The 15891-nt window shown below is 46.6% G+C and overlaps 1 protein-coding gene across 1 annotated transcript in view; it reads right to left on the bottom strand.

Annotated features, from left to right (window-relative positions):
* The window catches only part of UPRT (uracil phosphoribosyltransferase homolog), a 400044-nt gene that overhangs the window by 348500 nt on the left and 35653 nt on the right, over positions 1-15891 (bottom strand). The window contains exon 3 of the mRNA XM_044057690.1: positions 7817-7886. Within this exon, the coding sequence (XP_043913625.1) occupies positions 7817-7886 (70 nt within the window). The remainder of the gene's footprint in view (positions 1-7816; positions 7887-15891) is intronic.

Here is a 15891-nt window from a genome sequence, read left to right as displayed (position 1 = left end):
TGGTTAAGTCTAACTACAAAGCACTGAGAAGGTCAGTGCTGCCACTTTAAACACACATCCCACCCAATGTGGTCGCCAGAGGTGAACCCCTTAATGGCTCCTTGTCAACCACTGAGGTGAAGTATGGTTGCAGGCTTGATCCTTCATCAGTCAAGGAAAGCTAACAAAGAGGGGACTCGAGACCATCCTAAGGCTTTACCACCGACCTGGAATCACTAGTAACAGCCCTGACAAACCCTAAACTACACACTTTCAGCTGCCACAAACTGAGAAGCAGCAAGGTAGCTTTAAGTTTTTTCCCCTTCCACCTTTGGTTGGCTTGATTTAAATGACTGCATTTGTGGCAGTGTTTCACATGCTCCTCCTATGACAGACAACAAGGATAATGCCAGTGCATATCCTGTCTCACTATTTGCTGGTTAAACAAACAAGGCACTGGTTTACACTTCTTGGGCATCAAACTCAAGGAGGAACATTTCCATAATGAAAACCATGATCAATTTATCATCTGTGCAGATAAAGATGGGGACAATGAGAGGTGCAGAAAAAAGAAGTTATGTACTCACCATAACATCCATGTGTTTTGTCCATCTCACCTTCATTCTTAACTGGTTGGGTTCGGAGCCTTATACAAAAGCTCCAAGTCTTCTAGTAGCTCGTGGCTGTAACCCTATCCCATCATGCCCTAGGAAAGCTCACCAAAGCTTGTTTGCATATATAACAATATGTACCAATAAAACTATCAAAAAACTTAGAGCAATGAAGAAGGTCAGAGAACATTTACTTCCAATTGTAACTACTCTGTCCTCCAGGAGCCTAAGACTGGGGAAGGAGGGTGGGATGTAAGAATGAAGGAGAGATAGGCAACACATATGAACGTTATGGTGAGTACATACCTTCTTTATGCGATATTGTCCTATCTCGCCTTCATTCTTAACTGGTTGGGACAGCGCCCCTAGCACCATATTTCTTGGGTGGCTCACAGGAGAATACTCTTCAGAACAGAGGACCCAAAATAGGCCCCGTTTCTGGAAGCCAAATCCCCTTTGTAATGAGGGATAAAGGTATGAGGTCTTGCCCATGTTGCTGCAACACAAACAGTATCAATTGACAGTCTCGCCCAAAAAGCAGAAAAGGTTGCTATGGCTCTTGTAGAATGACTACTTTCTCAGGGAGTTCTTTGTTTTGAGATTTGTAAATAAAAGTACAATTTGATAGATTTGTAAATAAAAGTACTACAATCTGATAGCCATTCTGAAAGTATGACTTTTGATACAGGAACACCTTTCTTGTAGTCTGAAAATGATACAAATAATTGATCAGATTTTCTGAAGTCCTTTGTCCTATTCCAAGTAGAAGCATAATTGCATATGTGCATCTAGTTGGTGTATCATATATTCTGCCTTGTTGCCACAGTTGGGGGGGGAACTGGTAGATCTACGGATTGGTTCAAATTAGAGATTCTGAGCATACTTTGGGTAGAAAGGATGGGTTTGTTTGCAGGGATACTGTCTTTGTGGAAAAGCATGTGGGGGGGTTTATTGACAATACTTGTAGCTCTGAAACTCTTCTAGCAGAAATGATGGCTATCAAAAGGATTGTCTTCCAAGTTAAAAACTTTAGATCACAGGATGATGCTGGTTCAAAAGGGGGAAGAATCAAAGGATATATCACATAGTTGAATCTTATAACTTCGAACATGTAATGTTCGAACCATTATGTTCGAAGTTACAAAACTTCGACTATGGATTAAAAAAAAAAAAGGAAAACAAAATAAACTGTTTTAAGCAGAGGGGCAAGCTCACCTGCAGCCCCCTCCCACTACTTAAATATGCCAACTCCGAGATCGCACCCCATTGAACAAAATGGAAACCTCCACTTATGGAGATTTCCATTCAAAAGGTCGAACTTTTACAAATTAAAACTTATGGTCTTGACCATATGAGGTTTGAACTTGTAAAAAAGTTCGACTACGTGATAGGAACCCGAATCAAACGGGATAAGACAAAGTTTAGGTCCCATGGTGCTGGTGGGGCTTTAATGGGTGGTCTTAATAAAATGGGGCTCCTTAAGAAAAGCCTTGCAAAGTCTGTGGGGCATCACATTTGGCCCTGATTCACCCATGTGGGAATTAGATATCGCTGCTAACTGAACTTGAATAGTTGCTGCAGCTGCACCCTCATTAAATAGCTTTGCCAAGAATTCAAGAATGGAAGCTATAGGGGCACAGAAGTGATCAATGCAGTTATTCAAGACCCAAGAAGAAGATCTCTTCCCATTTGCTGCATACAACTTCCTCATAGAAGCCTTATGAGACGAGATCAAGATATGTTTCACAGTTGAAAAAGGTTAGAGACCCTGGCTTTGTTTGAAATCAGAGCAGCCAAGCTGTGAATTTTAGGGTTTAAAGGGAGGGGTGGAGCATCCCTGATGCACGAGTCAGAAGGTCCGGAACCGGGTCCAGAATCCAAGGCTCTTGCTGAAGAGGAGGCCAAAGGAAGGAAAAACAGATTTGAGGAGGCCAGTAAGGGGAAAGGAGTTTCAAATTCCTTCCTAAGGAATTGGCTTTATGAAAAACTTTGGGTATCAACAGAAAGGGAGAAAAGGCACAGGAGACCAGAGGGCCAATCATGTACAAGTGCATCCCTTGGCGACTCCCCCGGAGGGGAGATAAAGACAAGAAAGCTGCTGCATTTAGCATTCATGGACGAGGCAAAAAGGTTGCAGCAAGGCTGGCCCCATTTGCAGGAAATAATTTCTGCTACTTCTTGTTTTAGGGACCACTCGTGAGGCATCAGAATCGCTCTGCTGATTTTGTCTGCTATAATGTTGGATTTCCCCAGGATGTGCATTGCTATCAGAAAGCAGTGGGAGGAGGCAGCCCACTGCCATACTCTCAGTGCCACCCAATAAAGGGGGTAAGACCTGGTTCCTCCTTGTTTATGTACTGCAGAACCGACATGCTGTCTGTCTGTACTGCAATAGTTCCTAGTGGAAGAGAGTATTGGAATGCTTGCAATGCTAGAAGCACCATCCTCATCTGTAGGACACTGATGTGCAAATGGGCCTCATGATCCTACCAAGTGCCTTTTACTGTCTTTTCCAGATGATGTCCCCCACCCTACCTAGGAAGTGTCCGTGGTCACTGTGGAAGAACAATGGGTCAACCAAATGTCACATAAGTGGAGTGAAGCCACCAACGAATGTCTTTCTTGCAAGATTCCATTATCATAATTTGGTGAGACATGGGTAGGTCCTGCATGGACCACTGAGTGAACAGTAGCCACTGCAGGATTCTCATATGCAAACGTGCTAATGGAATCAAGTTTATTGCTGCTGCCACGGTCCCCAAGATTTTCAGGACTGTTCTTGCTTGCACTTTTTTCTTGGAAAGTAGGATGCTAACTTGATGTCGTAGGACTTGAACTCTTTCGGGGGGAGGTTTGACAATCATTTTTGTTGTATCTTGATCTGTTCCTATAAAAATGATACGGTGAGATGGCAACAAGGCAGGTTTTTGTAATTTACTGAGATTTAGGTGAGAATCTGCGGTGGTGGTGCTGCGGTAGCATTGTCGCCTCACAGTAAGACGCTGACCGGTTCGACTCTCAGCTACAGCGTCTTCTGCGTGGAGACATGCGTGAATGGGCATACCTTCGTTGAAGGTTGTGCATTGGGGCTGGCAACTCAGCACGCAAAAATCAAACTGACAATCATTAGCGGACCGGAGTTCCGCTGTGGCGACCCCTAACCGGGAAAACCCGAATGACACAACAACATTGAGATTTAGGTGAGAGCAGAGCTGTAAGGTGGTGTGTCTCTGCTTTTATTAATAGATGCTCGGTGGTGGTGTTTAGGAGCCAGTCGTCTAGGTATGGAAACACTCTGCATCCTAGGTGTCTCAAGCGGGCAGTGACCATTGCCATACACTTGGTGAACATTCTTGGGGTTGTAGTGAGACCAAAGGAAAGAGCTAAAACTGGTAGTGACTGGCTCCCAGCCAAAAGCGCAAATGACTCTAGGATCACCTGTCCATTTTTATGTGGTAGTACTCATCCTGGAGGTCTATAGAGCACACCCAATTATCTTGCCCTAGAAAAGGGTGTATTGACTGCACTGTTACCATCTGGAACGTTCACTTTCTTACAGATTTGTTTAATTTGCTGATATCCAGGATGGGTCTCCAAGTCCCCTGTTTTCTTTGGAACTAAAAAAAAAACTTGAGTAAGTTCCAGACCCTATTTGGTCTGCGAGGACTGTTTGAATGACTCTTGTCTAGCAACTTTTGTATTTCTAGAGTTGCTTGTTCCCTTTGACTGGGTGGAACATCCGGGATGTTTTTTTATGTTTGGGATGGGGAAAGATGAGGGTATGGAGTAGCCTCTGGATATGATGCTTTGTACCCACTTGTCTTTTGTTATTTTTAGCCAGGCTTCTGGGTACAAAGATAAGCAACCCACAACTGCCTCCAGAGATGGACAGACAGGCCTCCTGAAAGGGCTCCACACGTAATGAATCCCTGTTGCCCAGATATTGCGGACCCCCCTCTGCCATGCGGTCAGTGTCTTCCATTACTGCTTCCCCCTCTGCCCCTGGGGAAGAATCACTACATGTGTCCTGAAAAGCTCTCTGGGATTTTCAGAACCTCATTCTTTTCTCCCTTTTGACCTTTTGGGTAAGGTCTAGAAGGCAGGGGAAAAACAGACTCCTACAACAGACAAAGTTTTTCCCTCTTGTTCACACCTGCTTAGTGCGTCTTTGACTTTTGGCCCGAACAAGGACGAGCCATCGAAAGGTGCATTAACAAAAGATTTATAGGGCTCTGCAAAGTCACACAAGTGCATCCAGGAATGTCTCCTTAGGGAAATTCCTGTACCCTCTGCCCTACTCGCTCCATTTGGTACACAAGAAATGAGTCGCATGGACAAGATGACCACTGAGTTTAAGGAGGAGAGCTGAGAACTTTTCTAATACTCCTTCAGCTACTGAATCTTGGAGAGTATCTCCTAGCTCCTTCAGGAGACCTCTCTGAAATGTGGTAAAGTGGGTGAGATAATTCAGCAATCTGAGAGCAAAGGTCACTGAAGAAAAGGTGCACTTTCTGTATCTGTCCATCGCATGAGACTCCCTGTTCGGCAGATGGACAAACGAGGACATCTCAAAGTTCCTTTTTATTGGTTGCCCCCACCACAGCATCTACTGGGACATCTTTGGTAAGAAAACTCTTATCTGTAGGGGATGTTATGAATTTATTTGGCCTCCGGGAAACAGGCTCCACTGAATCTAGATTCACACACCTTTTGACAAACTAGGTCCATCAGTTTGTCGAAAGGTGGAGACACCCAAGTGGCGGAAGGGCAAGACCCAAACACCTTCAGGTATACAGACTCCTCAATAGGGCTGATGGACTTCCAGACACCTCTCTGTTTAAGAATCTCCAGGATGTCTGAAGGAGACATCCTCAGAGGGTGACTGTGGGGACCCTTCTGACTCTTCAAGGTCTGTATCGGATATGATGGAATCCTCTGGAGAGTTTAAATGCTTCCTCTTGCAAAGTCTCTTACGAGGGGGCCTCTTCAGAAGAGTATTCTGGAGAGATCTCGGAAAAGGGAGGGGGATTCACCCAATGGTGCATCCTGAAGCCTAGGGTCTCCACATGTCTATCAATGCAGTGGTGCCGAAACAGACACCAGTGCCTTTGGGGTAAAAATGTCCGGACCTGAGAGCCCTTCTGTGGAGACAGCACTCTCCTCATCACCTCGAAAGCCCCCCCGCCCCTGTTCCGAGGAAACGTCTGGTTCTGAAGAACCAGAAAGCATCCCAGGAACCAAGAGGGTTGGTTGGCTCCGAAGCCAATGTGGGAGCAGAGCTCACCAGCGCCGAAGCCCCGAGAGGCAAGTTTGGATTAGACAACTGTCCGATCCATCTCTCCTCCCCGGACCTGACCGGAGAGCGTCGGCTCCTAAACTCTTCGAGTTCGGATGGAACCAAGGATGTCACAGCACTAGTCAGGCCTGAAGATCCTGGAGTAGGTCTCTGCTCCGATGGTTCCACTACAATCAGTTCCAGTTCCAGACATTCCAGCTCCGAGGTCACAGGTTGGATCGGAGGAGGAATCGATTGTGAAGAGGTAGTCTTGGTCGGTTCCGAATCCCTCTGGGTTGCAGCCAACAATAGTTTGGCCAGCAAGTGGTGTCCTTAATAGCCTCCGCAACACATGATCCACATCTTCATCAGAGAGGCTCCTGGAGGATTGAGAGGAGGGAGTAGAAGATCTAGCAGACTGCAGCAAAGGGGATCTCAAAGTGGTAGAAACCGGCTCCAATTCCGGGGAACGGCTCCACAAATGAAGCTTCATCGGCACCTACACAGAAAGGGCCGAGGTAGTAGGTTTTTCAGGCCCAACAGTCTTCGGGTCCAGAGATGACACTTTAGATAACTTTTTAAATGGCTCCAACTGAGCACTGGAAGAGAATAACATTTTTCCCCGACTTCAGGGATTTTGAAGAAGGAAATTTGGCCAATTTTGAAGTACTGTGACCTTCAACTGCTTCAGCGAAGGGGGTCTTCAACAACTCTCTCAAAATAAGCTTATTCTTTCTTTGAAGCAGAACTCTATGGCTGAATGAGTGACAGATGGCACAGGACTCCTGTAAGTGAACTGCTCCAAGGCAGTAAACACAAACAGTGTGACCATCAGTGATTGACATTTTTTGATTACACTTTCCACATTTCTTGAACCCAGAGGGTTTAGTTTCCGTAGGATCCTTAGACATTATAGCTGCAAATAACCACAACAAACACAACCACCACAACAACCACCACCACCAACCACCAAAACAACCACCACCACCAACAACACAACCACCACAAACACCACCACAACCACCAACAAACAAACAGCAGCAGCAAGTAATTACTACACAAGAAAAATGTTTTCAAACTAGCACTACTTTTTTATAACATTAACAACCAGAAGAGAACAAACACTCAGAGAAAAGCCCTACAAATCAGAACAGAAAAAAGCAGTTCTCTCAGTCAGACGATGTATCTAAAGTTAAAAGGGAAAGGAAATAAAAAGCCCTCAAAATTAAATGGGCAATGGCAGCCCTCTAATTTAAACGAGCTTGCGTGGCTAATTTAAGGGGAGCAAGGGGGAAAAAAACTCAAGTTCACAAAGCTCTCTAACTTAAACAAACCTGTTAATAAAGCAAAACGAAAAAAAGCCCTCCAATTTAAAACTGGCTTAGAAATGCAAGTTTAAGCCAGGACAGGGAAGGGAAAAGGCCTAGAGAAGAAAACAATGGCCAACAGCACAAACCAACAGAAGCGAACAATCAAACTAGTTAAATGAATCTAATAAACTGTAGAAAAAGGTATTTATATCAATTATCCAATAACAAGGAAAATAAAATTCCACTTAGCCAAAGCTAGTATGGAAGCACCCGATCTGGTTTAGAGGCAAATGAGATCTAGGGAGCTTTCCTAGGGCATGATGGGATAGGGTTACAGCCACGAGCTAGTGTAAGACCTCGAGCTTCTGTAGAAGGCAAAGTCAGAACCGAGGAGTGGTTCTGAACACAACTGGTTACGAATGAAGGCGAGATAGGACTGCATCACATCAGATGAGGTCTCCTAATTTTGAATGTGGTATCATGATGTGCATTACCAGAAGGTATGCTCTCCCTAAAACTCAGAATCTGGAGGGGAAAAAAGCCAAACTGGTGACAAGAGAGGGGAATATTTCATTTGCAGACTCACTAAACAGGACTCCCAATATTACTCTGTTTCCCCCAGTGTAGAATCCATACATTACCTGTTGGCGTGACCACTGTGCATTCTGTATAAGGTAGTTGATTCAGTCCCTCTTCTACAACCAATCGTATCTGTAAGGGTACAGTTAAAAGATCTGTCATAAGTTAAAAGGCACTTTCCTTACTTTAAATCTACGCAAAGGACGGCTGTAAATTAGAAGTTATGTACCTACCATAACGTTCCATGTTAGTTGTCTTCTCTCGCCTTCTTTCTTGCTGGATGGGTTCGGAGCCGATCCTCGGCTCCAACTCGGCACTTGCTAAGCTCAAGAGTCACTTCCACCAGCTCGAGGCAGCCCCATATCCCATGATGCAAAGCGGAGATTACCCAGATCTTGTTTGGTAGCTAGAGGAAAAAATACCTACTATCTTCCCCCAAGGGAAGAAGAACAACTAACCTGAGAAAAAACTGTAAGGGGAACCCAGGTAACTAAGTGCAGAGCTAACTGGTGTCCAAGGGAGAAATCTCCCAGAGAAGAGGATAGTTCAAGGTCTGTCCAGGCTAGGGGGACAGGAGGGAGGGACGCAAGAAAGAAGGCAAGAGAAGACAACTAACATGGAACGTTATGGTAGGTACATAACTTCGAAATGTTAAGTTGTCAATCTCGCCTTCATTCTTGCTGAATGGGACCGCGTCTCTAGCACCTCTATCCTGGGTGGCTCAATGGAACAGACTCTTGAGAACTGTGGAACCAAAACTCGCCCTGTCCCTGGAGGCCAAATCCAATTTGTAATGTGAGACGAAGGTATGAGGAGTGGCCCAAGTGGCTGCTGCACAAATAGTGTCTAAGGGTAGTCTAGCCTGAAAGGCTGTAGATGTGGCTAGGCCTCTGGTAGAATGTGCTTTTGGTATTGAGATCAGCTGTTTGCCCCTAAGCTGATAAATGTAAGAAATAGTGGAAGACAGCCATCTGGATAAGGTCACCTTAGAAACAGGGAGACCTTTCTTATTTTCAGCATAAGAAAGAAAAAGCTGATCAGACTTTCTAGATTGCTTTGTTCTGTCCAAGTAATATCAGAGTTGGCGATGAACATCTAGGCAATGCAATTTTTGTTCCGCCCTGTCAGAATAATTGGGAAAAAATACTGGAAGATCAAGTGGAAGATCAATAGATTGGTTTAAATTGGTCTTAGAAGCAACCTTGGGCAAAAAGGACGGATTAGTTCTCAAAGATACTCCATCCTTGTGGAAGACCAAGTAAGGGGGACGAACACAGAGAGCATGAAGTTCAGACACCCTTCTAGCCGAAGTAATAGCGACTAGAAAGAGTGTCTTCCAAGAGAGAAATTTTAACGAGCATGTAGCAGCCAGTTCAAAAGGGGGAAGTATTAAGGATGCCAGCACTAAATTTAGATCCCACTGCGGTGGAGGATCCCTAACAGGGGGTTTAAGTAGGAAGATCCCTCTGAGAAAGGCTTTGCAAAGTTTGAGAGACATAATGTTCTGGTCTGCAAATCCGACATGAAAATTCGAGATTGCTGCCAGCTGGACTTTAACTATGGAAAAAGAAGAACCAGAGTGAAAAATTTCAGCTGGAAGTCCAAAACTGACTGAACAGGGGCAGTAAAGGGATCTATGTTCTTAGACCTTGCCCAAAAGGAAAAACGTTGCCATTTGCTAGAGTAAATCCTTCTGGTACAGGACTTTAGAGAAGCTACTATGATATCCCCAACGGGATTACAGATCATAGGAAGCCTGGCTAAGGAAGGAAGTGGAGCAACCAAGCAGTGAGGTTGAGGGAACGAATGGACCGGTGCAGTTGACCCGACTGGTGGGTCAGAAGATCTGGAACTGGGTCCAGATGCCAAGGCTGCACTAAGAGATGTCGATGAAGGAACGGGAACCAAATTTGTCGAAGCCAGTAAGGAGCAATGAGAATCAGCTTGGCTCTCAAGTCGGTAGCTTTCTGAAGTACTTGAGGAATAAACGGAAAAGGGGGAAAAGCATAAAGAAGTCCCCGAGGCCAATCCTGGGTTAGAGCGTCTCTGGGGGGATGGCCTGGAAGTGGAAAGAGAGAAGAAGTCTGGGCATTTGCTGTTTTGGGGTGTAGCAAAAAGGTCGCAGCAAGGAGGGCCCCACTTCTGAAAAATCTCTTCCGCTATAGATTGTTTGAGAGACCACTCGTGAGGCATGAGTATAGCTCTGCTCAACCTGTCCGCTATGATGGTGGTTTTCCCGGGGATATGCGTTGCTATCAGAAACCGCTGAAAGGAGATCGCTCATTGCCAAAGTCTGAGAGCTTCTCGACACAGAGGATAGGGCTTGGTCCCGCCCTGTTTGTTGATATACCATACTACGGACATGTTGTCCGTGTGAACTGCGATAGTTCCTAGAGGAAGAAAGTCGTTGAGGGCTTGCAACGTTAAAAGCACTGCTCTCATCTCTAGGACATTTATATGCAGGTGGTATTCGAACGGTTGCCACGTGCCATGGACCATCCTGCCCTGATAATGCCCCCCCCCACCCGATCAGGGAGGCATCCGAAGTGACCGTGGCTATCGGGGCCGGGGGGACAAATGGTCTGCCCTGATGGACTAAGGGGGAAGAAATCCACCAGGATAGGTGGCTCTTGCAGATCTGTGTGACAAGGATCTTGTGACGCATGGGCAACTGCTGGAAGGACCATTGGGTAAACAACATCCACTGTAGGAGGCATGTAAGCGGGCCAGAGGAAGAAGTGTGATGGCAGCTGCCATTAGGCCTAACACTTTCAGGACCAACCTGGCTTGTACCTTTTTGCTGAATAGGATGATCCGAACATGATTTTGGATATCCAGGATTCTTTGATTTGTTAGATTTGCTGACATCCGAGTAGTGTCTAGATCTGCGCCTATAAAGGTAATAGATTGGCAAGGCGATAAGGAAGACTTTTTGAAGTTGACAGAAATCCCTAACTGGCTGCAGAGACAGAGTGTAGTCCCTGGCCTGGAGAAGTTGATGCCTGGTGGTGGCTGTGAGGAGCCAGTCGTCTAGGTACGGAAACACCTGGAATCCCTGATGTCTCAGGTGAGCCGTGACCACTGCCATGCATTTGGTGAACACTCTGGGGGCTGTGGTGAGACCAAAGGGCAGGGCTCTGAATTGAAAATGACTGGTCCCCAGCCGAAGCGGAGAAACCTTCTGGAGCGTCTGTGGATTTTATGTGATAGTACGCATCCTGAAGGTCTATAGAGCACATCCAGTTGTCTTTGTCCAGAAAGGGCAAAATCGATTGAAGTGTGACCATCCGAAAACTTCGTCTTTTGACAGACTTGTTTAGTCTGCTGAGGTCAAATATTGGTCTCCAGTCTCCCGTCTTTTTGGGGACCAAAAAGAACCTTGAGTAGATTCCGGATTCTAAATGGCCTGCTGGAACTGGCTGGATGGCCCTTTTCTCTAGAAGTTTTGAAACCTCTAACTTTGCAATTTCCCTTAGACCGGGTGGAACGTCTGGAAGGGATCCTTTTTGAGGGAAGGGGCTTTTCTCGAAAGGTATTTTGTAACCCTCGGATATGATCGACTGTACCCACTCGTCTTGAGAAAGGAAAAGCCAGGCTTCTGGGTACAGTGACAATCTCCCCCCCGACTGCCTCCAAGGGTGGGCAGTCGGGCAACACCTCAGGGATGCTGGAAGGGCTTGTCAGAGAGAGGCTCTCTGCTGCCCTGGTTCTGCGGACCCCCTCTGCCCCTAGGGCGGCATCTGTTATTACCCCCTCTGCCTCTGGGGGTAAACTGACCACGTGCGTCAGGCGTGACTCCTTGAGATTTTCGGAACCACATTTTCCCTCCCTTCTGACCTTTGGGGTAAGGCCTTGAAGGGGTGGAGAAACGGACTCCTACGGCAGAAAGAGTCTTGCCGTCTTGCTCGCACCTGGTCAAAGTGTCCTTCACCTGAGGTCCAAACAAAGTTGTCCCATCGAAGGGAGAGTTTGTGAAGGACGCCTTAAAGGGGTCTGCAAAATTGCAAAGTCGCATCCAGGACTGACATCTGAGAGCCACTCCTGTGCCTGCAGCTCTACTCGCTCCATCAGCTGCATAAGAAATGAGCCGCATGGAGGAGTTAGTTATGGAATTTAGGATTCCCAGCTGAGAGGCAATCTTCTCTTGAGCCCCAGCAGCTGACGGATCCTGTACCACCTCACCCAATTCCTTGAGGATATCTCTTTGAAGTCGGGTGAAGTGACATAGATAATTCAGCGAACACATAGCAAAGGTCGCTGAGGAAAACATCCGCTTACCATACCTGTCCATGGTCCTAGACTCCTTGTTAGGAGGATGGACCGGTACGGAAGGATCTGCAAGTTCCTTTTTGGTGGCGGCCGCCACCACCATGGCATCAACCGGGACACCTTTGGTGAGAAACTGTTTTTCAGTGGGGGCCGTGATAAATTTAGAAGGCCTCCTGGGGACTGGTTCCACAGAATCAGGAGATGCCCACGCCTTTCGAGCTATCACGTCCATGGGGGGGTCGAAAGGCGGAGACACCCAGGAGGTGGAGGGTCGAGATCCAAAAGCCTCCAGGTATACCGACTCATCCTCGGAGGGGTTAATGGAGGGCCAGTTCCCCCTCTGTTTCAGGAGTTCAAGAATGTCTGAAAAGGAGACATCCTCAGAGGGGGATCTTGGGGACCCCTCCGACTCATCTAAGTCGGTATCTGATGTCGTAGACTCAGGGGAGTCTAAATGCTTCCTCTTGCAAGTCCTCTTACGCAGGGGTTCCCCTGAAGGATCAGGAGAAACCTCGGAAGAGGAAGGTATTCCCAATGGGGAAACCTGGGGCGATGGATCTCTGGGTCCGGGAGCAAGAGAGTGGGAAGAGATATCTACAGGCACTGAAGAGGGAGGAGCTAAAGGGACCGACTGTTGACTCAGCTCGGGGGCTAGTACACTCCTCATCACCTCGAAGGCTCCCCTCCCGGGAGGACCGAGAGCTCCCGCTCCGAGGAAACAGGAATCCCCGGCCCCACCGAAAGGGAAGGCTCCGAAGCAGATGTCGGTGCCGAGCTTACCAAAGCCGAAGCTCCGAGGGGGAGAACGGGGTTGGACAAGGGTCCGATGCCACTCACCCCCCCGGAACCGACAAGGGAATCCCGACGACCGGATGCCTCCAAGGACGGTCTCAAGGAGGAGATAGGAGTCGAAGACGACGGAGCTGAAAGGAGTGGTATCGGCTCCAAAGCACCAACAGTCACAGTTCCAATAAGCGCTGGCTCCGAGCTCTGAAGGAGAGTCGAAGGAGGAATTTCTGGAGGGTGTGGAATAGCGGTCGTCTGCTGAGACGGGCTATGAAGTATCTGGGCCAGTGCCTGTGATTTCAGCAGTCTATTCACCACTCTCTCCAAGTCATGGTCTGAGAGTCTGGAAGACCTTGAGGATAGGCTCCGATCCGAAAGTAAGGGAGAGGCCGGAGCCGAATAAATAGACTCCAGCGACGGAGATCTGGATCTCTTTCTCAATGGAGCCATCGGAGCCGAAGAACCTTCGGTTCCAGTTGGAGCCGACAACTTGTCGGCTCCGAGCTGGGTCAGAGATGTGTCGGCTCCAGCCGGAGCCGACACAGGCATGGAAGCAAGAGTATCGGCGCCAATACCGAACCTTCAGAGAAGGAAGGATCGGCTCCAGGCGGAGCCGATCTGGACTCGGAGGGAGTTGGAGCCAAGGCTGAAGGCTTGGACACTGAAGCCTGGGCCTTGGGAGGCTTTGAGGGCTTCCCCAAGCCGGACTTAGCCGGGGAGCTCTCGGGCTTTAATAAGCCCCTGAGAATAAGTTTATTTCTACGTTCCTGCAGGACTCTCTGGCTGAAGGAGTGGCAAATAGCACAGGAGTCCTGCAGGTGTAGCGGTCCCAGGCAATAAATACAAGTGTAACCGTCTGTCAGAGACATCTTCTGACAGCACGAGTCACACTTCTTGAAGCCTGAGACCCTAGCCTCTTTCGACATGACTGAGTACCTAATCACACACACACTACACAGTCAGTCCAAAAATTAAACTAGATTAACAAAACCAAGTACAGGGAAAAAACACACAGACACACCCAAACAAACCCTGACAGGAAAAATATAGGAGGGGTAAAGACCTAAGGCCCGACTAGCAAAAATATGAATAAAGGGAACGGGACACTAACGGGAATAGGGCTAAGTGAATCGGGAAGTTAACAAAGTAATATATATATAAATATAAAGTACTGGGGTGGACTAAAGTCTCAGAAAAAAAGGTAGAAAAATTCACTTACCAGGAGCTGGTAAAAAGTTACCTCATGAGCGAAGCGGCAAACGAGATCTGGGTAATCTCCGCCTTGCATCATGGGATATGGGGCTGCCTCGAGCTGGTGGAAGTGACTCTTGAGCTTAGCAAGTGCCGAGTCGGAGCCGAGGATCGGCTCCGAAACCATCCAGCAAGAATGAAAGCGAGATTGACAACTTAACATCAAACTTTTACAAACTTATATCAATCATTTCACAAAAACATCCGACTCTTTTGGGGCAGCAAAGGTGTATATGCTTTACCATGTTTTTAAACAGAGGCTGTTAAACAATCTACCAGACAACTACTTTGTAACTGAAGTCCAATGAACAAAGGACTGAAACACTTAGAGCTGCAACCCTGGCAGGACAAGTCAACAACCATCACCTTTCCTAACCCCCTGAATTCATATAAAATCACTACAGCAGTTATTCACATCAAGACAGGGAGTGGACTCTGGAAGTACTTGGCAATATGACATTTATTTTAATGTGTTAGCAGGATAATGCTAATCACAAAGTGCTGACTTTAGCTATTGCCCAAGAGAGTCCTGTACTGAGACAGGTTATTTAAAATTTTAAATTTATTTGGCTGGGGCTGTAGTGACTGGAGGATATCTTTATATATAAAGGTGATCCATGAAAAGGATCATCTCAGGAGAATGTTATGCAGTCTGGATTTTTTTGAGAGTTTATTTCATACACACTTTATTGATGGTCACAGCTGATATATGAACTACGACTAGTGTGCTGTGAGAAAGGGACACTGGAGTCGATTTGGAAAACAGGCAGCTCTGCAGAAGGTATCTATATGATCAATTCATAAGCCCTGCTTATACTATACAGCTGCTGGACACTACATGCAGAGTACCCTCTCCAAACCTTCTGCCCACACCACCACTGTAGAGAGACTCAAGCAAAGGTGAACCAAAGCAATGCTCCCCACTCACTCTGAAGACTGAATCCAGCATTTCAGAAGCCATTCAAGGGGCATTTAAGTAAGTCATACTGAATCTTTTAATTAGTCTATGTACAATCCCTCAAGATCTGCTTACTCGGCTTCCTAGAATATCCACCCCCACCCCCTACCTCTATCACTCTCTCTCTCACTCCATCATAAGACTAATCACCAATGACCACCTCTACATTCCCTGTGCCCATAGGCTACTCTTCTATCCTCCCATCTGTTCTTCTGCGACTGCTGCTGCTTTACCCTTCAGAAACACTCAACTGAACTAGTAACATTTTCTGCCTACAACTACTCTACTATCCTTCTCCCTGTTTTTCTTCCATTGTTCTCTGCCTCTCAGAAATAATTTCTAAGCTCTTAGACAGTTACATACTGTAATACAGCTGCTATCTATCACTAGAATGCCAACCCGCTCCGTTTGCCCTCCACTCTGGGCTCACTCCGCTCCTCTGCCCTACCCCCATTCCCACACACCCCCACAACTTAATTTTTGCTTACTCACCACACCCTTTAATTACAACTCAGCACCTCCCACCCATCTAATTACCTATCACAATTCAACACACCTAACTATATCATCACACCTCCCCATCACCACAAGCCTAGCACAAAGACATACTTAGTTCTTCATAAATCCACCCATTCATCCTCATACAACAAATAAACCATGCCCCATAGTCTACATCTTCACATTATAAAAATTCTACTCTATACAGTCTCAACTATACTACTACTTCTCTCAGCCCTTACCAATTATCACATAACTCCAACACAAAATCCCACCTCCATGGCAAACCACAACTTCTAGCAATCACGTTACAACTGAACCTTTATTTTTTCCACACCTATTTAGAACCATTCACACTTTTACCTACATAAACTA

This window comes from Protopterus annectens, chromosome 15.part0 (genome assembly GCF_019279795.1).
Source record: "Protopterus annectens isolate FY-2018-M chromosome 15.part0, PAN1.0, whole genome shotgun sequence".
NCBI lineage: Eukaryota > Metazoa > Chordata > Ceratodontiformes > Protopteridae > Protopterus > Protopterus annectens.
The sequence above is the reverse complement of the archived record's forward strand: the minus strand, read 5'-3'. Positions and strand labels throughout refer to the sequence as shown.